Consider the following 23,255-nt stretch of genomic DNA (forward strand, 5'->3'; position numbering starts at 1 on the left):
AAGTTTACCATATGCACTGTTTATAACTTTTAAAATTGAATACAATTTAAATGTCCATCAGTAGGAGAATAGGGAAATAAGTCTGGTACATACATACAATATAATTATGTCTCAACATAGATTGGGGTATAAAAATTATTAGTTTATGGCCAGGCACAGTGGCTCACGCCTGTAATCCTAGCACTTTGGGAGGCAGTGGCAGGCAGATCACCTGAAGTCGGGAGTTTGAGACCAGCCTGACCAACATGGAGAAACCCCGTCTCTACTAAAATACAAAATTAGTTGGATGTGGTGGCACACGACCGTAATCCCAGCTACTGGGGAGGCTGAGGCAGGAGAATCGCCTGAACCCGGGAGGCGGAGGTTGCCGTGAGCTGAGATCGTGCCATTGCACTCCAGCCTGAGCAACAAGAGCAAAACTCCGTCTCAAAAAAAAAAAAATTAACTAAAAACCCACTTACTTATAAAGTGTTCAGGGAGACATTTTCCTCCCACCCACTACGTAGGCCAAAAGAGATAAGCTTTCATGCCTTCTCCTAGAACCAGTGGGCAGATTTTTTTCCCTAGCCATCCTTTCATTGAGGAAATAGCATTTTGAGTCCCTACAGAAATTCGGTTTTAATTTTCTGCCTCTCTTGAGACCAAGGCCTTTTTTTCTGTTCCTAGTGTCAGTTAATCGATAGACCTTTGACTACTATGACTTCTAAGGCCCTCTCCCCCACCCCTTTTGGAAGCTTTGTTCACAGCGCATGCTTAGGTTTCCCTGGCTTGGCTTTGGGAATATTTCCTTCTTTTGAGCTCAGCTATAGAGTTAAAGAAAAATAACATGTGTTGGGCATGTACAGTCCGTTTCAGATGTCAGCTTAGAAAACACCTACATCCCAAAGCAGGACTCTGGCTGCTCTTTCTGAGTGGCTTTGCTTCCAAGTCAATGAGTTCTAAACTGGCTCGAATTCTTACCCAAGATCATAAGAGTAAAGTTAAACCCTGAAATATGACACAGACCACTCAAGACAGAACCAAGAGAATTCCTAGGTACATTTATGCCAGGTGAACCAAATGGGAGACGTCCAGTGGTTGAATCAGAGGTGTGGTGCTTAACTTTCCCTGTGGTTGAAAGGCATTCTTAACACATTCATCCTTTCCAAGGAAGCTTGGCTTAGAGCATTTTGGATCCCTTAATCTCTGACTCAAACTAAGAATCAAGGATTAAAATTCATTCCTTGGTGACCTCACACTGAAGACACTAAGTGTTATGAGGAGTCATCTTAGCATGTTTGAAACTTAATGTTGCATGCATGCTTTTGCAATAAACTTGACTTTTTTTTGTGAGAATGTCAGACTAAGTTTAGGGCCAGTAAAATATATTTATGTATGAATCATCATAGAAGAAAATGGGTGCATGTTCTTGAAGCTATGTATGTATGAAATAGCCTCTTTGAATAAAAAAGTTTAAACAGATGGTTGCTATATTTTATCTAGGCATTTCAATGTATTTTATAGAGGCAGAATTTCCTTCATGGCACTTGTCACAAGATATTTTCTCCCCTGCCCCTCAGCAATATGTAAGGACAGAGATGTTGTTCTAATTCACCACTGTATCCCAGCAGCTAGGTCAATTTCTAATATATAGTCACATTCAATAAATGTTGAATGAATAAATGAATCAGAAGTAGAAGGAGTTGACTGCTGTAAAGTTTGGTCCTATAAAGATGTGAGGTTTATATACTGACTACACTTCCTTTAAAACCATCTATACAAGCCTCAATGTCACTGAAGATGCCTCTGGCCTTTGTTTATCTCTGTACAGAAGATATTTCTCTTCAACCTTCAAGTATGAAGACAAATTGAAATGTCATTTGATATGGTTTGCCTGTGTCCTCACCCAAATCTCATATTGAATTGTAGCTCCCACAATTCCCACATGTTGTGAGAGGGATCTGGTGGGAGGGAATTGAATCATGGTGATGGGTCTTTCTCATGCTGTTCTCCTGATAGTGAATAAGTCTCATGAGATCTGATGGTTTTATAAGGGGTTTCCCTTTCACTTGGCTCTTATTCTCTCTTTGCCTGCCACCATCCATGTAAGATGTGACTTTGCTCCTCCTTGCCTTCCACCATGATTGTGAGGCCTCCCCAGCCATGTGGAACTGTGAATCCATTAAATCTCTTTTTCTTTGTAAATTACCCAGTCTCAGGAAAGTCTTTATCAGCAGCATGAAAACAGATGAATACACTATCTTATCCAAAAATCCTTCTCCCATCCCACTATGGTAGTGCAATAGTGTATCAATGTTACTATTTTTGTGATTATTAGGAACTAACTGTGCATTGAGCAGTCACCGAACACACACACACACTTACACTGAACCCCTCTGCTTTTTTAGCAGATGGTTTACACTGTTCTTCTCTGACCGATGACTGGGAGTCGGGGAAGATGAATGCAGAATCTGCAATCACCTCCTCTTCCAGCCACATCATATCTCAGCCTCCTGGAGGAAACACCGACGGTTTGTCTCCTCAGTCCCAGTTGACAGCTTCTGAACGTTTCCAGGAGAATAGTTTGGATCATTCAGGTGAGTTCAGGTGTTTTAAATCCACACCCAAAGAATTCTTCCTTTCAGAGCCTGAGAATGACTTGGAGATGACTAATGTGCACTTAGGAGCTGGTACCAACCTGTGTGAGGAAGGGAGGATATAGGGCCTCTGCCAGAGCCCAAGTTACCCTTTTCAGAGACGATGACTGCCTTTGGGTGTCATGTTAGAGGCACCAAAAGCACTGGATCTGCAGTGTTTTATTTTTTAAAAATTCCGAGAATATTTTGTAAAATGTTAGGCCTCAGTAAAGCAAAGTGGAAGATACACAGATGTTTGCTATTTTAATTCTTAGCTGTGTATTGGACATACTACATAAGAAGAAAAAAGAGGCTGGGCACGGTGACTCACACCTGTAATCTCAGTATTTTGGGAGGCCGAGGCAGGTGGATCACCTGAGATCAGGAGTTCGAGACCAGCCTGGCCAACATGGTGAACTCCCATCTCTATTAAAATACAAAAATTAGCCGGGTGTGGTGGTACATGCCTGTAATCCCAGCTACTCTGGAGGCTGAGACAGGGACAGTCACTTGAACCTGGGAGGTGGAGGTTGCAGTGAGTTGAGATCACTTGAGATCACACCACTGCATTCCAGCCTGGGTGACAGAGTGAGACTCCATCAAAAAAAAAAAAAAAGAAGAAGAAGAAGAGGAAGAGGAAGAGAAGGAGGAGGAGGAAGAGGAGGAAGAGGAAGAAAGAACAAAAAGAACATCCCTTAGTATTTTCTTGCGGGAGTAAAGCTGTAATAAATTCAACAAGCATGCCCCTTAATCTCTGGTTTGTTAATGTCAGATTAAGCGTATTTGGACATGGTGCTGCACCAAGGTAAAAGAGCCCACTCTGTCATTGGCTTGCTGAGATTAAAAGCCCAGCTCCCTACTCGTTAGCTATAACTCAGAAGAAGTTTACCAAACCCTCTCAAACTTAACTTTTTTTTTTTTTTTTTTTTTTTTTTTGAAGACGAGTCTCACTCTGTTGCCCAGGCTGGAGTGCAGTGGTGCGATCTCCACTCACTGCAAGCTCCCCCTCCCAGGTTCACACCATTCTCCTGCCTCAGCCTCCCGAGTAGCTGGGACTACAGGCGCCCACCACCTCGCCTGGCTAGTTTTTTGTATTTTTAGTAGAGACGGGGTATTTTTAGTAGAGACGGGGTTTCACCGTGTTAGCCAGGATGGTCTCGATTTCCTGACCTCGTGATCTGCCCGCCTCTGCCTCCTAAAGTGCTGGGATTACAGGTGTGAGCCACAAACTTAACATTTTTATCTCTACATGGAGATGATCATAATTCCTACCTTGTCNGAGTCTCACTCTGTTGCCCAGGCTGGAGTGCAGTGGTGCGATCTCCACTCACTGCAAGCTCCCCTCCCAGGTTCACACCATTCTCCTGCCTCAGCCTCCCGAGTAGCTGGGACTACAGGCGCCCACCACCTCGCCTGGCTAGTTTTTTGTATTTTAGTAGAGACGGGGTATTTTAGTAGAGACGGGGTTTCACCGTGTTAGCCAGGATGGTCTCGATTTCCTGACCTCGTGATCTGCCCGCCTCTGCCTCCTAAAGTGCTGGGATTACAGGTGTGAGCCACAAACTTAACATTTTTATCTCTACATGGAGATGATCATAATTCCTACCTTGTCGTTACTAAAATAACTCATGTAAAGTACTTAGCATACTGTGTCACATCTACTGAATACTCAGTAAATGTGAAGTTATTGTTACATAAAATTGAAGTTAAATTGGAAAAATATTTTCTCTTTATTTGCTTCCACAAAATCATAAATATTCACTTCACTGGCCATCACTCTTCTGGTTCTTAAGATCAATATACTTTGTACATTTTGTTCCCAGTGCAGCTACTAGATAAGTGTTCAAGGGTTTTTTGGTTTTGTTTTTTGTTTTTTTTTCTAGTTCCCTTTCCAGGTGTTGGAATGACAGGTTATCAACACCTAAGAAGGCTCGATAGCCACCTTCTCCAAGGAGCTCACCATACTTGGTGCTCCCCTAGCTCCCAAGACTTCTCTTTCTCATGCCCATTATTTGCACTGTTACTGCATGTTTGCCTCTGTGAGATCCTTAAAGATGAGCACTAGGTCATAGTCATCTGTGAATTCCAAAATGCCCACATAGGCACAGAGATAATGCTTCATTACTGGTGGACCAAGTAATAAGTGTGCTACCTCCATTTTACATATAAGAATATTCAGATTCAGACAGATAAAGTTAACCTTTGTACCCTTTGCCAAGAGTTTTGTAAGAACAAATATAAGCTCTTTGCTGTGTCTGGAATGTCTCTCCCACCTGCTATACCTGGGTGGCCCCCTACTCTTCCTCAAGTCTCAAATTAAATGAGACCACCTCTATGCACCTTCTCTACCTGCTTCTGCCTGGTGGAGGTAGCACTTTACTTCCTCTTGCTTCCCTAGCACTCTGTATATCTCTATAGAAACTGTTTATTTTCCTCTTTCTCACTAGGCTATGAAGTCCTGGGTGAACAAGGTCTCTATCTTCCATTAAGCCCTTGACATGTAGGTTTTGCATGTATGTTCTCTTTCAGGTGCTAAAGATAAAGGCAGGTACATCACCTGTATCAGTCTAAGATTTTTGAGTTCCAGTGGATGGAAACCCAACTCAAAGTAGATTACTCAATAGAATTTATTGGCTCATCTTAATGAAAATCCCAGGCTTACAGTGCAGGATCCTGTCATTCTGTGTTTTTTGTTTTCTCTTCTCTTCTGTGTCTGTGTTACTCTTTAAAAGGTTGTACCAGGCCAGCCTGGGTGACATGGTGAGACTTCGTCTCTCCAAAAAATACAAAAATTAGCCAGTCATGGTGGCTCATACCTGTAGTCCCAGCTACTCAGGAGGCTGAGGTGATAGGATTGTATGAGCCCAGGAGTTGGAGACCAGCCTGGGCAACGTGGTGAGACCCCATTTCTACAAAAAATTATCTGGGCATAGTGGTGCATGCCTGAAGTCCCAGCTACCTGGGAGGCTGAGGTGAGAGAAACACCTGAGCCTAAGAGGTCAAGGCTACAGTGAGCCAAGATCATGCACTGTACTGCAGCCTGGGCAATAGAGTGAGACCCTGTCAAAAAAAAAAAAAAGAAAACAAAACAAAACAAAACAAAAAAGACCCTCTGTCCATGGTGGATCCTGGTGGCTCTGTGCCTATACCTTTCCAGTTTCCAGTTCAGCAGAAAGAGATTACGTCCGTCTAGACTAATGACAAGAGGCCAATAATTGAATTTCATTGGTTCTGGAAGGGCCTGTTTCACATGAACAAAACTTTGTTGATAAGTATGTGAAACTCCAAAAAGCTTGAAAAGAATAAATGCTAGGAGGAAAGTGAGCAAAAATCTGTCACTTCACTAAATCATGTACCAACAGAGGGGGAAAGGTGATTCCTCAAGGAAAATATGGGCACTGTCCCCAGGGAACAGGAAATCGATGCTGACTGTTTTCTCAGTGAGCTTGCAGTCTAGTGGGGGAATATTGAGAAATATTACAGAATTTTTAATTCAATGCGAAAGAGAGTTAGCGAAGATATGAACAAGGTATAATGGGAGCACAGAGGGAGCAAGCTAAGGGCTAAGGAGGAGCTAGTAGAATCAAGGTAGGATTCCTGAAGGAGGTTACACCTGAGCTGAGCTGAAAAAGGTATTCAGTAAATGGCCACTTAAGAAGGAATTCATGAATAATTCGTCTCAAATCACACAATTCATATCTTTGTAGATCTCAAATTTAAGCCCATTCATCCTTCAGTATCCAAGTCTAGTGAACTTTGCAGTTTTTCAAGCTGGGTTTAGTTTCTGAGGAAATGTTTTCCAAATTCCACATGAAATCAGGGTAGGCTAAGAATAGAAACACACTTTAGAAGGATGGTTGAGTATTCAATTGAATCCACAATAACTGAATTCACAATATACATGAACGACTGTACATTTGCAGTGACATAATTTACTACTGTGATATTTTGAATTGCCAATCTTCAGCATTCCACCCGCATTATGGGCTAAGTAGGTTTTGTTAGCTGACTCAATCCTCATTCATGGCATAAATAGCAAAAATAAATGCATTTGTAACATAAAGTCATTCCAAGTTTTAAACAACTGTTGCAAAATTGAGCTTTTGAAGCATTTTGCAAAAATTAAGTTGAGGTCTGTTTATATTCTCCTTTAGGTCTTTTATGTGGTAATCCTTAAACCAGCTTTAATTTCTTTAAGGTGATTACAATAATACTGAGGTTCACTCTTATGCTTATAATTGTTGGATGATTTGTAGTTTCTACTGTGGCTTGGCAGTACTGAAATATTGTACTGATTGCAAAGAGTTTTGCAAAGACAAATATTTCATAATATATGTTCTCATTTTTGGTCTTTAGAGACTTCCGGTATGTGAAGTCACAATTGTCTTTCCCTGCCTGCTTCAGACAAAATGTTATGTTCTGTCTAGAAGTGGTTTTTAAATCTTGGCTGTGACACCTCATAGCTGTGTGACCTTGGACGTGTTCGTCATTTCTCTTAGTCTTATTCTTCTCTTTGCAGAACTAAGATAATGGCGTGCACCTCACAGGGTTGTTGTGCTGTTTAAGTGAACTAACGTATAAAAGCTCTTTGTGAATTATAAGGCACTTTACAGATTTTAGACATTATTATTATCACAGTCATAGAGTTAGATTTCTTACATTATCATAAACTCTACAAAGCCTTTCCCCAACGTTAGATCAAAAGGCAGCCCTAAACTGTGTAAACAGCATAGTCTTTTATTTTATAGTGATTGAAGAAAGTAATTAGTTGCAGAAATTTTCTAATGACAGCCCTGTATAACAGAAGGTAATTTTATCTTCTCATTTATGACACGTTGCTTGAACTGACATACGTTCCAAAAGTTTTTTTTTTGGTGGGTAGAAGGGAAGTTTGAGATGATTTTATGTTCCAAGATGATTGAATCAGCAATGATTTCTAATTTATTTATTTTTGTTCTTCCTATTAGAAACCAGTCTGTTGCAAGAGGTCTTCTTTCAGGCCATCCTGCTTGCTGTGTGCTTAATCATTTCTGCATGTGCAAGGTAATTCAGATTTTATTTTCATGCAGTGGTATTTCATAATTAGTGAAGCTATAACTGATTGATGATTTCCTTGCCTTATTCCACAAAACATTTTAGGTAGCTTTGTTGTTAAGATTTGTTCATTTGTCTGTCCATGATAAATTTCCCTTTATCTCTCATTGCCCACCTCCATCCTCTTACAAAGCATGCAAAACCTAGAAAGTAGGCAAGGCACAGTGGCTCATGCCTGTAATCCCAGGACTTTGGGAGGCCAAGGTGGGAGGATCACCTGAGGTCAGCAGTTCGAGACCAGCCTGACTAACATGGTGAAAATTAAAAATATGAAACTAGCTGGGCCTGGGGGGGGGGCACCTGTAATCCCAGCTACTCAGGAGGCTGAGGCAGGAGAATTGCTTGAACCCGGGAGGCGGAGGTTGCAGTGAGCCGAGATCCCACCATTGCACTCCGGCCTTGGCAACAAGAGCAAAGCTCTGCCAAAATAAATAAATACATAAATAAATACATAAATACATAAAAATCTAGAAAGCATACAAAACCTAGTGTACCTTGCTTAAAATTGTATTTTACCATGTATTGCTTTTTGTTCAAAAAAAAAGTGGCTCCTGTTACAGGTACACTCTAAGTATACCTGGAGTTCAAAGGCACTTGAAGTTCCCACCATGGGACTTAGGGTCCCTGCAAAGACTCCACCCTTCCCATTGTATTTGCATATCCCCACATAAATTGTCTCTTTATGTCTTCTTAAGATATGTTTGTTCTCTACTCTCTGGCCCGTACGTTCTTCCTTTGCCTTCTTTTTCTTTCCCTATCCAAGTCTCCAGGGCAGTGATCGAGTTCCTTGGCCCACTCCTGTCTCAGGGCCTTTGTACTTGCTGTTCACTCTGCCTCTTACAAACCTCCAGATAGCCTCGTTACATGTGAACTTACTTCTTTACAAAATCTGTTCAAATGTCACATCATCAGAGAGGTCTTTCCTGAAAATCCTGTATAAATAGCATGCCACTGTTTGTCACATGCACCTTGCTTTACTTTTCTTTCAAGCACTTATTACCCTCTGACTGTGACATGATTATCTGTTGAAGTTTCAATGGGATCTGCCTCCCCCTAGAAGAATATGAGCTGCCTGAGAGCAGACACATTGTGTGTCTCCCTCATTTCAGCATCCTCAGTGCCAGGGGTTCTTCGATATTTGTTGAATTGATGAAACAAAGGTGAATACAACAGTCCAGGGGTCTTTATGGTTCTTGAACTCTGGCCAGCAAGTGCTGCCTGCTCTCGAGTCCCACATTTTGAGGGTCAAATACAGCAGCATCACTTGGAGGAGCTGCTTTTCAAAATACAAAGTCCTGGATCCCATCCCTTGAGATTCTAATTTAGATTTACTGAGAATTGGTATTTTAAAATAAGCTTCCCAGATAATTATGAGGTTTGCAAAACATTTTTAGATCACAATGGGACCAAAGGAACAAAAGTGGAGGATGGGAGGTGCTCCTGTGGTTAAAAATAAATTTGCAAAATTCTGCATTCTGTATCCCAAGTTGGAGGACCATGACGTGCATTAGTATAATAATCAGTGAAATAATGTGGTGAGGGAACACGTCTGGCTTTATTTCACTTAGTGTTTTCCAAACCTCCAAGTTGATCTCAGAGCCCTTTCTTTCCTTTCACAGGACTGTGAATTAAATGTTCCTTAGGTTAATGTTTGTGGATACTCCTCCCTTAAGAGGTGGAGCTTAACTCTTAATCTTTTGAGGGAGGGCTGCATTTAGACACGTCTTCCAGGAAGTAGAGTAAGGAAGTGGGTAAGAAAGGTAACTCTTCAGTGGAGAAACTGGACAAACACTGCTGCAAGTGAACAAGTCAGCATCAACAGGGACCAGTTACATTGATTGCGTGTCCCCTTGATAGATGTGGTGAGAATGGCGCTTTATCTCTGTGGTCTTCCAAATCCCAGTCTACCAAAAGAAAAATAGCAAAATAAATAAATAAATTAATTAATTAAATAAAATAAAAAAAATTAAGGGACATTCAATACATTATCTGAGCAGGACTTTCCAAAACTCTTGTTGTACTAATGTACCAGTGTTGGTACATTACCATGTTTCTTCATTGTGACAAACATACCACAGTAATAATAATAGAGAAAGCTGACTGGGGACCACATGAGAACCCTCTGTCCTAATTTTCTGATTACTCTGCATATCTAAAATTATTCTAATGTTTATTTGAATTAAAAATTGACTAAAAATGTATAGATGTGAGCAAGACCATGGATGTTTCTTTCTTTTTTTTATTTTTTTTTGAGTCAGAGTCTCACTCTGTCATCCAAGCGGCAGTGCAGTGGCGCGATCTCAGCTCACTGCAAGCTCCACTTCCCAGGTTCATGCCATCCTCCAGCCTCAGCCTCCCGAGTAACTGGGACTACAGGCACCTGCCACCACGCCTGGCTAATTGTTTGTATTTTTAGTAGAGACGGGGTTTCACCGTGTTAGCCAGGATTGTCTTGATCTCCTGATCTTGTGATCTGCCCGCCTCGGCCTCCCAAAGTGCTGGGATTACAGGCGTGAGCCACCACGCCTGGCCGGATATTTCTCATAGATATGTAAGTGACACATGACAGACAGGAAAGTCGATATGTTTGCACATACAGGTTGAGTATGCCTCATACAAAATGCTTGGGACCAGAAGAGTTTGGATTTTGGACTTTTTTTTTTTTTTTTTTTTTTTTTTACATTTGGGAGTATTTACATATACATGATGAGATAGCTTGAGGATGAGACTCAAATCTAAACAAAATTCACTTATGTTTCATATACACACAGCCTAAAGGTAACTTTACACAATATTTTAAGTAATTTTGTGCACCTGTGGCATGAAGTCAGGTGTGGAAGTTTCCACTTGTGGTACCGTGTAGGCACTCAAAAAGTTTCAAACTTGGTGCATTTCAGATTTTGAATTTTTTAATTAGAGATGCTCAACCTGTGTATATAAAATTCAAGAAAAGGCAAGACAAATCAATTATTATAGATGTAAGAATAGTGATTAATTCCAAGGGTATATACTGAAAGGGACAACCAAGGAACCTTATAGGGTGCAGGAAATATTCTGTGTCTTGATCTGGGTAAAAATTACAGGTGTTTATATTAAAAAATCAAAATCAAGTTGTATACTTTATAGGCTTTGCTGTATGTATGTTAGAGCTCATTTTAGAATAACAGTTTTAAAATGCATATAAAGGGATTTCCAAAAGGTTATTCACTAGATTTTATTAATAACTTTTACTGTATGGTGGGATTTTCCAATGATATTTTCTTTTCTTTTTTGTATTTATTTGTAATCTCTTTCAAATGATTCACATTTTGAAAATAAAAACCACAAAAATGTTATTCTTTTTTAAAATAAATCTACCCAGTGACATCATCACCCATCATATTGACAAAAATTCAAATGCTTGGTCACATATTTTGGCAAAGTTGTGAAGTAGCAGACGTGCTCCATCATTGCTGTGAATTTTTTAGCAATTTATTCTTAAAATCCCCAGTTGGGGGCTGGGTGCCGTGGCTCACACCTGTAATCCCAGCACTTTGGGAGACTGACGCGGGTGGATCGTGAGGTCAGGAGATTGAGACCATCCTGGCCAATACGGTGAAACTCCGTCTCTACTAAAAATACAAAATATTAGCCAGGCGTGGTGGCGGGTGCCTGTAATCCCAGCTACTCGGGAGGCTGAGGCAGGAGAATGGTGTGAACCCAGCAGGTGGAGCTTGCAGTGAGCCAAGATCACGCCACTGCACTCCAGCCTGAGTGACAGAGCAAGACTCCATCTTGAAAAAAAAAAAAAAATCCCTAATCCCCAGGTAGGGAGATTCAATAACGTCGACCAAGTTTAAAGTTACATGTCTCCTTTGACCTGGCCATACCTTTTCAAATAATTTATTGTGTGAAATGACATATGTAAAATACTATTCATTGCATTTTTAAGCAGTTTAAAATTATTTTTAAGTGCACTTTTAGTGGTTTTAGTATATTTATAAAATTGTAACACCATCACCACTATAATTCTATAACAATTTCATCACTGAAGAAAGAAACCCTGTACCCATTAGCAGTTAGTCTCCATTCCTTCCTCTCCCACTTCCTGGAAACCACTAATGTACTTTCTGTCTCTATGAATTTGTCTATTCTGGACATTTCCTATAGAGTTACACAATATGTGGACTTCTGTGTCTGGTTTGACTCACTTAGCATAATGTTTTCAGAGTTCATCCATGTCGTAGCATGTGTCATATTTCATTCTTTTTATGGAAGAATAATATTCCATTGCATAGATATACCACATATTGTTTATCCATTCCATCAGTTGATGGGCATTTGAGTTTTTCCCACTGTTTGGCCATTATGAATAATCTTGCTATGAACACTGGTGTACAAGTGGACATACATTTTCATTTTTCTTGGTTAAATATCTGGGAATTGAATTTCTGGGCATATAGTAAGTCTATGTTTAGTATTTTTAGAAACTGCTGAAACGTTTTCCAATAGGACTTCACCATCTTACACTCCCACCCCCACCGTCAATGTATGAGGAATCTAAATTTTCCTCATCCTGAACAGTTGCTATTGTCTGTCTTTTTGACTAGAACCATCCTGGTGGGTGTGGTGTGATACCTCACTGTGGTTTTGATTTGCATTTGCCTGATGGATAATGATGTTGACCATCTTTCCATGTACTTATTTGATGTTTGTTTGTGTATCTGTTTTACAGAAATGTCTGTTCAAGTACTCTGACACTTTTTAACCAGGCTGTTTGCTTTTTATTGTTAAGTTAAAATAATTCTTTGTATTTTCTGCATATTAACCCCTTCTCAGATATGTGATTTGCAAATATTTTCACTGGTCTGTGGATTGCCTTTTCACTCTATCAAATGTATTTTTTGATGTGCAGAAGTTTTAAATTTTGATGTAGCCCAATTTCTCAATTTTTTTTTTCTTTTTTGTGGTCTCTGCTTTTGGTGTCACAGTCAATAAATCATTGCCAGACCAACTGTCATGAAGTTTCCCACCTATCTTTTGTTGTGTTTGGTAGTTTTAGCTCTTACATTTAGGTTTTTAATTCATTTTGACTTAATCTTTGTATATGGCATAAAGTAATGCTTCAACTTCATTCTTTTGCATGCAGTGTAGTAAGTTTTGAAGTGGAAAAGCATGAGTCTTCCAACTTTGTTTTCCTTCCTCAAGATTGTTTTAGCTATTTTGGGTCCCTTGCACGTCATTTTGGTAATAGCAGAAAATAGAAACAACCCAAATGTCCATAAATAGAGGACTGAATAAATTAAGTTTGTCCACACCACAGAACAATGTGCAGTTGTGAAGTGCAATAGAGATAGATGTAGTAATAAAGTTAGAGAATGGGGTGGGAAAGACAGAGAGACAGAGAGAGACAGGATAATTTGTATCTTTCAAGATATAAATTATTCATAACTGGAAAGTACAAGCATTGAATACAGTTGTCCCTTAATACATAAGAGGGTTTGATTCTAGAGCTTCCCTCAGATACCAAAATCCTTGAATACTGAAGCCCCTTATATAAGATGATGTAGTGTTTGCAAATACCATATGTATATCCTCCCATATAATTTAAATCATCTCTAGATTACTTATGTAGATGGGTTATATTACTTACGAACTTTATTTCAGGATAAGAAGAGGCATTACTGTTATTAAATGAAATGTTTGTTTTTAAAAGGGACTGTTAAGTCTGACTGGTCTGAACATCTTTTTTATAGACAAAATATGCTGTGGAATATACAGGTGTGGGTGATCTAGATCTCCATCTCTTCACTGCCGTGACTCTTATTCAGATATATATTGAGCCTTTACAAGTAAGGTGTGAAGTGGTGAGGGGTGTGTGAGCAAACAAGTGTGGGGTCTGGTCACTGCTAGGTTGTAATAGCATCCGGGCCTAGCCACAACTTTGCTCTGAAATCAGAGCAGGCAACGCAAGCAGGGAGAGGCCAGGGGCAGGAGCAGGCACTTCCAAGCCTGCAGGGGCAGGGGGGCTTCCAAAGCCCCCAAGAGTGCAGGGATACCTGGGTTCAGAGCAGTGGCTGGGCGGCTGCAGCTACACCTAGGAGGATGGGGCTCCCTCCTGTTCTGGGCTCCCTCCTGTTCTGGGCTCCCTCCCATTCCAGGCTCCCTCAGGCTCTGTGAAGCACACAACTCTGGCCACGCCTCCCCTACTGCAGCTGGCCTCTTTGCAGCAGCCACAGATAGGCTGCTGCTGCTGCCATCACTTATGGGACTTCAGTTTTTCCCACCATTTCTGTCTTCCCTTAATTTCTTATTTTGTCAGAACAAATTATTTCTCCCATGGAATATTTTGCTTGTATATGATTAATATAGAAAACTGTTCACCTCCTCTAAGAAAATATACTAACCCACAGCAATAACAAATATGCTAATCTACAATTAGCTCATTCCTTTTTGTTGCTGAATCATATTCCATTGTATGGATGTACCACAGTTTGTTTATACATTTGCCTATTGAAAGGTGTCTTGGTTGCTTCTGGTTTTTGACAATTTTGAATAAAGCTTCTATAAAGAATCACATGCAGATTTGTATACAGACACAGAGTTCAACTCAGTTGAATTAATACCAAGTGCAGCTGTTGGGTTTTATGGTAAGTCTACGTTTAACTTTGTAAGCAAGGGCCAAACCATCTTCCAAGTGTTTGCACCCTTTTCATTCTTAACAGCAATGAATGAGAGTTTCTGTTGCTCTGCATCCTCCCTAGCATTTTGTGTTGCCAGTTTGTTCGGGTTTTAGCCATTCTACTAGGCACGCAGTGGTATCTTACCGTTTTAATTTGCATTACTCTAATGATGAATGATGTTGAACATCTGTTTTTATACTTATTTACCATTTGTATATATACTTTGATGAAGTGTCTGGTCAGATATTTTGCTCATTTTTTCAAGTGGGTTGCTTATTTTCTTATTTAATTTTAAGAGTTCTTTATATATTATGGATAGAAGTCCTTGATCAGATACATAATTTGCAAATATTTTCTCACAGACTGTACCTTGCCTTTTCATTCTCTTAGCAGTGTCTTTCACAGTGCAAAAGTTTTACATTTTGATAAAGTCCAATTATTCATTTCTTTTCTTTCATGGATTGTGCATTTGGTATTATATTTTAAAACTCATTGCCAAATACAAGGTCATATTGATATTCCCCTATGTTTTCTTCTAGAAGTTTTACACTTTTACAGTCTACATTTTTGGTCGATGACTCATTTCGAGTTAAATTTTGTGTAAAGTGTGTTATATATGTGGAGGTTCATTTTTTGCATGTAAATATCCAATTGTTTCAACACCATTGGTTGAAAAGATGGTATGTTCCCTTTGAATCGCTTCTGCATCTCAATTAAAATTAGTTTACTCTAGCTGCATGAGTCTACTTCTGGGCTGTCTACTCTCTTTCATTGATCTGTATGTCTGTCCATTTTCCAATATCACTATCTTTATTACTGTAGTTTTTATAGTAAACCTTGAAATCCTAAGTCTATAGTAAGTCTAGGAAAATCACATAGGTTGAAAATGCACTTTAGTATGCTAAATCAGAGCAATCTTGTTGTTTCAGATGGTTTATGGGAGAAATATTAGCCAGTGTCTTCACATGTTCGTTGATGATAACTATAGCTTGTAAGTAACTGTTTCCCAGATTACTGCGATGATGCCTGTATTTCATTCCAATTTTGGTCACTTTAAAATGATTTTTAAATATTTTCTCTTTTTCGCTCAAGATGTGAAATCCTTGTTTCTCAGCCTTGCCAGCTATTTCAAAGCCACTGCCTGTGCTCAGTAAGTGTTGCCTGTGTTGTCATTATTGTCTGGACAAAGGTGACCATAATTTGATATCCGAGAATGGTTTCTGCTGCATAGTAGATGGCAGTGACTGTGTATAGAAAACGTCGTGATCATTTGTCCTGAAGACTACTTTCTGTTACTGCTAAAATTTAATAGTATTATCATCCTGTCTCCTAAATTTTTACATCAAAATAATTTTTAAGCACAGGACTTAGAAAATAATTTGAAAGGCAATGTCCTTTAAAATAATTTTTAAAGTGATTTTGTAGATTCATAACACTACACTTTATAAATACCTCATATTAAGAAACCTTTGTGTTAGACTTTCCCAAATAGCTGGCAAACTGCCCATGAAATGATCTCAGTTACAAACTGTGATTTCTGTGCCTTCTCTTATTCATTTAATGATCCCCTTGTGTGTTAACTGCCATGGTTCAGCATATTTCAAAGGGTTACTGAGGTCTGGGTGGGATGCCCATAGAATTTCAAACAGTCTGGAAAGCACTATCCTATTGCAAGATGAACTGTGTTAATTACCTTCACTTCAATATGGCTGCCAGAGGCAAACTCACATGGCTTGGAGACTGAGGTCTGTAATTCACCATGGCGCTCTTACAAAATCTGCGTTAATTCTGAAATCACAATGGGGTTTAGTGAAAATTTATTTTGGTTAGGATTCTAGGCAATATTGATTTACTGACATTTTGAGTGATGCTTCCCACAATTTCTAGATATTTCAGTTGTCTAGGGGTGCACATATAGCTAAGTTTTATTCAACCTGATATTTAGAAAATTGAATCTTTGGGTAACTCAAGAAATCCTTGTAATTTAGCCCTTGAAATTAATGACAGGCTGGTTGTGGTGGCTCGCACCTATAATCTCAACACTGTGGGAAGCTGAGGCAGGAGACTTCCTTGAGTCCGGGAGTTTTAGGCCAGCTTGAGCAACATAGTGAGACCTACAAAAAATAAACAAAATTAACTGGGTGTGGTGATGTGCACCTGTAATCCCAACTACTGGGAAGACTAAAGTGGAGGGATTGCTTGAGCCTAGGAGGTTGAGGCTGCAGTGAGCCGTGATTGTGCCCATGCCACTGAACTTCAGCTTGGGCTACAGAGAGAGAATTTGTCTAAGAAACAAAAGAAAAGAAAAGGAATTAATGACTTTTGTTTAAAACAATTATTGATTTCTAAAGTGGCACCACCTAAGTTACCAAACCTTTATTGAGAATTTATGATATGTTCTATATGGTATGGGGTACCCAGTTCAGCTCAACTGCTGTTAATGAAGTGTCTACCATGGGTTAGACACAGTCACTAGGTGCCAGGGTGTCAATGCCCCAGCATGTGGCTGGCCTTGAGATTTCATCATCTCATTAGAGTAAAGGACATGTAAGGGGCAAGGTGAAGTTGCCTTTTAATATAGTAAGTGCAAATATCAGGTTAGTACAGGAGCCAGGGGGAGCACAAGGAGGTCGGTTTACCAGACTCAGCAGAGAGGGGAGTACATTCAGGGAGGGCCTCCTGGAAGAGCCAACATCCATCCTGCAGGGGTTATATCATCTGCTGTTTTCTCAGAACTTCCCATTGTTCTGGGCTCATTGTTTTCTCCTAAAAGAAATTACATTAGGACAATATTTCTATCCTGAACAAATGGTCTTATCTTCTGACTCATTTATGGAATGAGATTCCTTCTTTGATTACTTGTGTACATACTTTGACTTGTTTTTCTCTTGTTCCCAACTCCATTTCTTTCTGTTTCCTGTCCACCAGCCTCATATACACACACATTTGCATTTAAGACCTGTGAAAACAAGGACTATTGACTTCATTTTTGTATCTACCACCAAAGCCTTGAAAATAGTATGTACTCCATACATATTCATTAACTGTGTTTTACTACATCATTTCTTGAAGTACTTCCTTAAAAGCCCAGAGCTCTGTGCGTATATTAAAGACTTTGCAACCCTCTCCTTCTTATGTAAACATACTGAGAAACTAATAAACCAAAGACATGGTTATTAATATTGAGAGTCAAGAATGACTCATAGGCTTCCTCTAACAATCAATGATGAGAATCTAAGGAAGTGGAAGGCAAGCACTGAATTCAGTTCAGCAAATATTAATGCAGCACCCTCCCCCCAACACACACGCCGATCTTGCACTGTGCAAGTTAGATTAGATTAGGTGCCTGTTTAGCACCTCACACTTCTCAGATCATATCCCTTTTCATAACATAATGAAATTCTTAGGCAACTGTTTTCCTCATTAAATTTAAAGTCTGTGAGGATAGGGACTACCTATCTTGTCCACCATTGGCCTGAGTGTCCCTTGCAAATGAAGGTCAGCCCGGGTATCTCGTGTTAGTAATGATGTGTTAGCATCAGGGGTACATGTTTTGCACACTTATGATTTCATAGTAACAAAATGGGGAACATCTGTTCTCTCTTAGATGAAGGAATGTATGTTTGTATATGTAATGAATGAATGAATGAACTTTAAGGAATAAAAATACGGGGAAAATCCACCTGTTACCCTACAGACTGTTCTACTGGGCAGAAGAGAGCCTTTTTCTGGAAGTTGTATTCTTTTGAGCCATTTTCTTTACTAAGTTTTTAAACTTCTTGAGGCCCATGATTGCCTTTCACTTAAAGTGCATTTAATCCAGAAAAATGCCATAAGGGCAGATGGGAAGAGGAAACCTTAGGAAATGTTAGTTAGCTAAGTACCACGCTGGGCTGAGGGGTCGAAACCTCTATAGCCTTTCAGACAAAAAGGAGAGCACTAAGAACTGCTGGGATAAAAGCAAAAACAAAAAGTACCCTTAGTTGAGGCTGCACTCTTCCTAGTCGTGATTACTTAGGCCAGTTTGGGTATGGGTGTGATTGTGCGCGTATATATGCACACAGGGGTATGCAGTGATTACATACTGCATTTCCTGGGCATGGGGATGAATTATGCATTTCTTTTCTTCTTTCTCCAATCTAGGTTTGTCAAAATTTGACAACCACTTAGGAATGCCTTTGATGAATGTACTCCATCTGAGTATCCGGAAATTGTCCAGCTTGCAGTCTACTTGGAATCAAGTGTTTTATTGAAAGGGAGTAAGCAAGTAATTGAGAAAAATCCATTTTAGTTGGACTATGTGATTTTAAAATGATCTCAGTTTTTCCATCAAAATTATAATATGCTCATGAAAATAATATTAATTTGCCTTCCCTTTGCAAACACCAGCAGTTGAAAGGGAAAGGACAGGGAGTGTGATGGAAAAGAGACTGCCTGGAATAAATGTTCCCCTATGATTCTCTAAGGCAGTGGTTCTCGAGCTTGAATTTTCATTAGGAAATTCTGTGAGGAGCTTGTAACCAGATTCATGTGTCTGCCACATGCACCTATCTCTTGCTGAATTGCTTTAATAGAACAATGAAAGCAAGTTTGTCTAATTAATACCAACCTGGCAACTTGAATAACAATAAATGCAATTTGTACATAAAATATAATGCTGCAAAAGTTTGTCATTCACCTCAATGGAGTGACTTGATATTAGATGGTAACAGTAGGTGATGGTTGATACGGAAATGGATAAGAAAGAAGCATTTTCTGAAAGTTATATTCTTTTGAACCACTTTCTAAACCAAGTTTTTAATCTTGGGGCTCATGATTACCTTTCACTTAAATTGCACTTAAAGATATAACACAGAAAAATGCCTTAAGGACAAAATAAAGGCAAAACACCAGAGCGCTTTGAAATGCATGAAAATGGTGCAGCTGTACCCTTGAGCCTTGACTCAAGGGCTCTAGAAAATGTTCCCTTTCTACCCCCCACACTTGGTGCATGTTCACAAAGCAAATATGGCCTGCAATTCAAATTTGTTCTATGTGATATTCTCTGAGTAAAAACTCTTATGTGCAGAAAATTGTCTTTGCTCAAAATGGTAATGCCAAAATGTAACGTTTTAGATATAATTTGCATTTAGTGCATTTTTTGCTTAAAAAATAAACTAATAAATAAGTGGAGTCACCAGCAAATTTATATATTTTTTTTTGTGTGTGTATATATATATATTTTTGTTTCTGAGAAATCGTGGAGGAACATCATTAATTGAGGACTGTATTATTTCCCTATTTCTGCCTTAACAAATTACCACAAACCAAGTGGCTTACAGCAACATAAAGTTATTGTTTTACAGTTCTGGAGCTCCGAAGTCTAAAATAAAGGGCAGCAGAGTTGTTTCCCCTCTGGAGGCTTTAGGGAAAGATCTATTTCCTCACCTTTTTTAGCTTCCAGTGGCTGTCTGTATTCCTTGGCTTGTGGCCCCCTCCTCCACCTCCAAAGCACACAGCTCTGATTTTTTACTTCCATCTTTGCATCACCTTCTTCTCTTCTGCAGTAAAATCTCCCTCCACCCCCCTCTTTAAAGGACACTTGAGTCTACATTTAGGATCCACTCTGATAATCCAAGAAAAAATCCTTGACTTAATGACATCTGCGAGGCCCCTTTTGTCATATAAGGTAACATTCACAGGTTCCTATGATTAGAACCTGGCTATTTTGGGGGACCATTAGTAAGCTGACCACAGTTGTAATTGAAGTAGCTTTGTGTAATAATTTAGTACGTCTGGGATGTGTCCCCATGCATTTGCCATTTTTACAAGTAGGTTAAATGATCACAAAGTGATCTACAATCCACATGCATGGAATGCTTTGAAGTGGGATTTAAAATGACTTTAATGGAGAACTAAATGCATATAGAGCCTTTCATTTAATACTCTATTAGGAGAGTTTCCGTTGAGAATTTCTGTGTTTCCTTTGTCTATGTGTAACACACATTTTTCTACAGGGTCATTTGATTTAAATGATAATGTTTTTCAAAGTAAGATACTGAAATAGTACTAATTGTTTACATGCATATAATGCTTCATTGTTAACAAGGACCTTTTCTCCCAGGCTGTTTGAGCTTACTATGGCTACTGTAACAAGTTACCACAGATTTGGTGGCTTAAAACAATGCAAATGTATTATCTTACCGTTTCGGAGGTCAGTCCAAAATGAACCTTACAAGGCTAAAACCTAGAGACTGCTTGCATTCCCTGGACCCTGACCCCCTCCGCCATCTTCAAACCACTTCACTCTAACCTCTGCTTCTGTGGTCACATCTCCTTTTCTGACTTTAGACATCTTGCCTCCCTCTTAAAAGAATTTTTGTAATTACATGCGGCCCACCCAGATAATCCAGAATAATCTTTCCATTTTAAAATCCTTTACTTCATCCTATTTACAAAGTCCCTTTGCCACATAAGGTAATGTAGTCATAGGTTCCAGAGTTCTGGAATGCAGACATCTTCCAGGACCCAATGGCTAAGGCCTTCCCCAGTGAAAGCTTCAGATGAGCGGCCAGTGCAGGACAGCACCTTCTTTGCAACCTTGCAGAGGACACAGTTAAAGCTGTGGTTCTGACCTACAGAAGCTGTGAGGTAATAAGTGTGTGTTCTAAGCTGCTAAACTTGTGCTAATGTCATTACATGGTGATAGATAATGAACACAACATCCACAGATTCTCCCTCAAGTTTATGAAGTGTGTTGCTGTGCAAAATGACTTTAGGACATGTCTGCTAGCAGTGGGCTCTAGCCAGATGGTTGCTTTTGAGCCCCACTACTTGGAGTGGCGAGTATAACCTTAATCACCTGCAGATCCATCTGTGACAAAGGTGCACAGGATCTGACGAGTGATGTGTGTGCTGCCAGGAAGACTTGTACATCACTGGATGTCAGCTTTCTGCCAATGACCAGCCTCAATCCTCTTAAGGTCCTATTTGTTATTGTAGTCTAGCAGTGGGCAACATTGTTATAAAGAACCCTTTCTGCTGTACACAACAAATTCTTAGTGATCTGGAATTCACTCCTTGGGAATTTGTAACTTTGCTGAAGTTAATAGTCATCATCAGAATATGATTTTATGTATATATTTGATTTTACAGTTTCATTTATTAATTCATTCAGTAAATATATATTTAGTCCGAGCATGTGCCAAGAGCCAGTCTGGTCCCTGGGAATATGATGATGAAGAATACAGATGAGGTTCCTGTGCTTATTAAATGTCATGTTTATGTAGGCACCATTCATTCTGTGAAATAGGCAGAACAGCTGTTTTTAAAAACTTGTGTTGTTCAAATACCAGCAAAACAGAAAATGGTGTAAAAATTATTATAAGGCAAATGCCGTGTTTTAGTCTGTTTTGTGTTGCTATAACAGAATATCACAGACTCTGTAATTTATTTTTTAAAACAAACATATTTCTCACAGTGCTGGCAGCTGTGAAACCCAGTATCAAGGTGCTGGCATCTGGCAAGAGCCTTCTTGCTGCATCATCTCAAGGCTGAAAGTGAGAAGGTGAGAGAAGGCCAAACGGAGGAAAGGGGCCAAACTCATCTGTCTGTCAGGAACCTACTCTCAAGATAACTAATCCATTCTCACAATAATAACATTCATTCATTCATGAGGGCTGAGCCCTCACTACCTAGTCTCCTCTTAAAGGTCCCACGTTTCAACACTGTTGCGTTGGGGATTACGTTTCCAACATATGAAATTCTCAGGTCACATTCAAACCATAGTATGCCCTTTTAAGAATCAAACATAACAAGAGACAAAATCTTGCTGGCTATACCAGGAGCCCTCCGGCTGCCCCTTCCAACATCCTCACCTTCTGAATAACCACTATGCTGAGTTTATGAAAATCACCTCTGTATCTTGCTTTATAGTTTTTATTACCAATGTAGATTTCTAAATACTATAGTATAGCTCTGCCGGTTTTTGTTTGTTTGTTTAATGCCTTTTGGGTCTCTTTTAATGCACTGATTCTTCCTCCCTGACCTTTATAGTTTGTTTCTTTGAAAACTGCATCATTTGTCTTGTAGACTTTACTACATTGGAATTTTGCTGATCTCATGTCTGTAGTAAAGTTTAATGTTTTCCTTAGTCTTCTGTATTTCTTGCCAACTGAAAGTTGATCATAGAGGCTAAATCGTTTTTTGTTTTGAATTTTCTGGGGAACAATTACTTCCTAGGTGGTGTCATATTCTTTGTCAAGAGGGGCATTATGTCATTTTTGTGTTGTCAACAGCCATTTCTGATCAGTGGTCAGATATATAATTAATTACAGATGGAAAATGATGATATTCCAGTTTGATCACACATCTTCTTTATTTATTTGTTGGGAGTATGTCTGTGCAAGGAAATATCTGCCATCTGATTGCCCAGTGGTTCAGATTTTACAGGAAAGGAGAGATGAATGCTTGAGTCTTTTCCTTTATTTGCTAATTTTCAAAACAAAAAGTGTATTTCTTAGTATCTTTTAAAGGTGGCCAGGGTGCCATGTATAATCAACATTTATATATATGAAGGAACTGTGTTTAATACATAAAATTTCCTGGGAGGCATACCTTCCAACTTCCAAACTCTATGTACTTTGTACCTCATCAAGATGCTAAAAAGATTGAGAAAGTAAATTAAAGTGTGAGCGATATATAGACAATAACTCAACTTTAAAAATTCAACCACCATTTATTTTTTGAGAGCCTACTACCCGCAAGAACTGAGTCAGGTACAGATGTACCTTTAGCAAAAGGACTATAGAAGATTTCTACTCACCCACTGTCATATCTCAGACTGCTATAACAAAATACTACAGACTCAGCATCTTACACAACAAACATATATATATATATATAT

General features: G+C 39.3%; 1 protein-coding gene across 9 annotated transcripts in view; it reads left to right on the forward strand.

Moving 5' to 3' along the window:
- Window positions 1-23,255, forward strand: part of TMEM71 (transmembrane protein 71) — a 55,722-nt gene that overhangs the window by 31,749 nt on the left and 718 nt on the right. For 2 of the 9 annotated variants that reach the window (XM_017875164.1, XM_017875166.1), the window contains exons 6-10: window positions 2,388-2,576; window positions 7,583-7,658; window positions 15,301-15,362; window positions 15,464-15,521; window positions 18,515-19,559. In XM_017875164.1, coding sequence (XP_017730653.1) covers window positions 2,388-2,576; window positions 7,583-7,658; window positions 15,301-15,362; window positions 15,464-15,521; window positions 18,515-18,530 — 401 coding nt within the window. In that variant the 3' untranslated portion in view covers window positions 18,531-19,559. Of the gene's footprint in view, window positions 1-2,387; window positions 2,577-7,582; window positions 7,659-15,300; window positions 15,363-15,463; window positions 15,522-18,514; window positions 19,560-21,830; window positions 21,918-23,255 lie in introns of those variants that run through there. The other 7 variants (XM_017875159.1, XM_017875165.1, XM_017875160.1 and 4 more) reach the window with 6 other exon arrangements.

This window comes from Rhinopithecus bieti, unplaced genomic scaffold, assembly GCF_001698545.2.
Source record: "Rhinopithecus bieti isolate Rb0 unplaced genomic scaffold, ASM169854v2 scaffold_7212, whole genome shotgun sequence".
Classification (NCBI taxonomy): domain Eukaryota; kingdom Metazoa; phylum Chordata; class Mammalia; order Primates; family Cercopithecidae; genus Rhinopithecus; species Rhinopithecus bieti.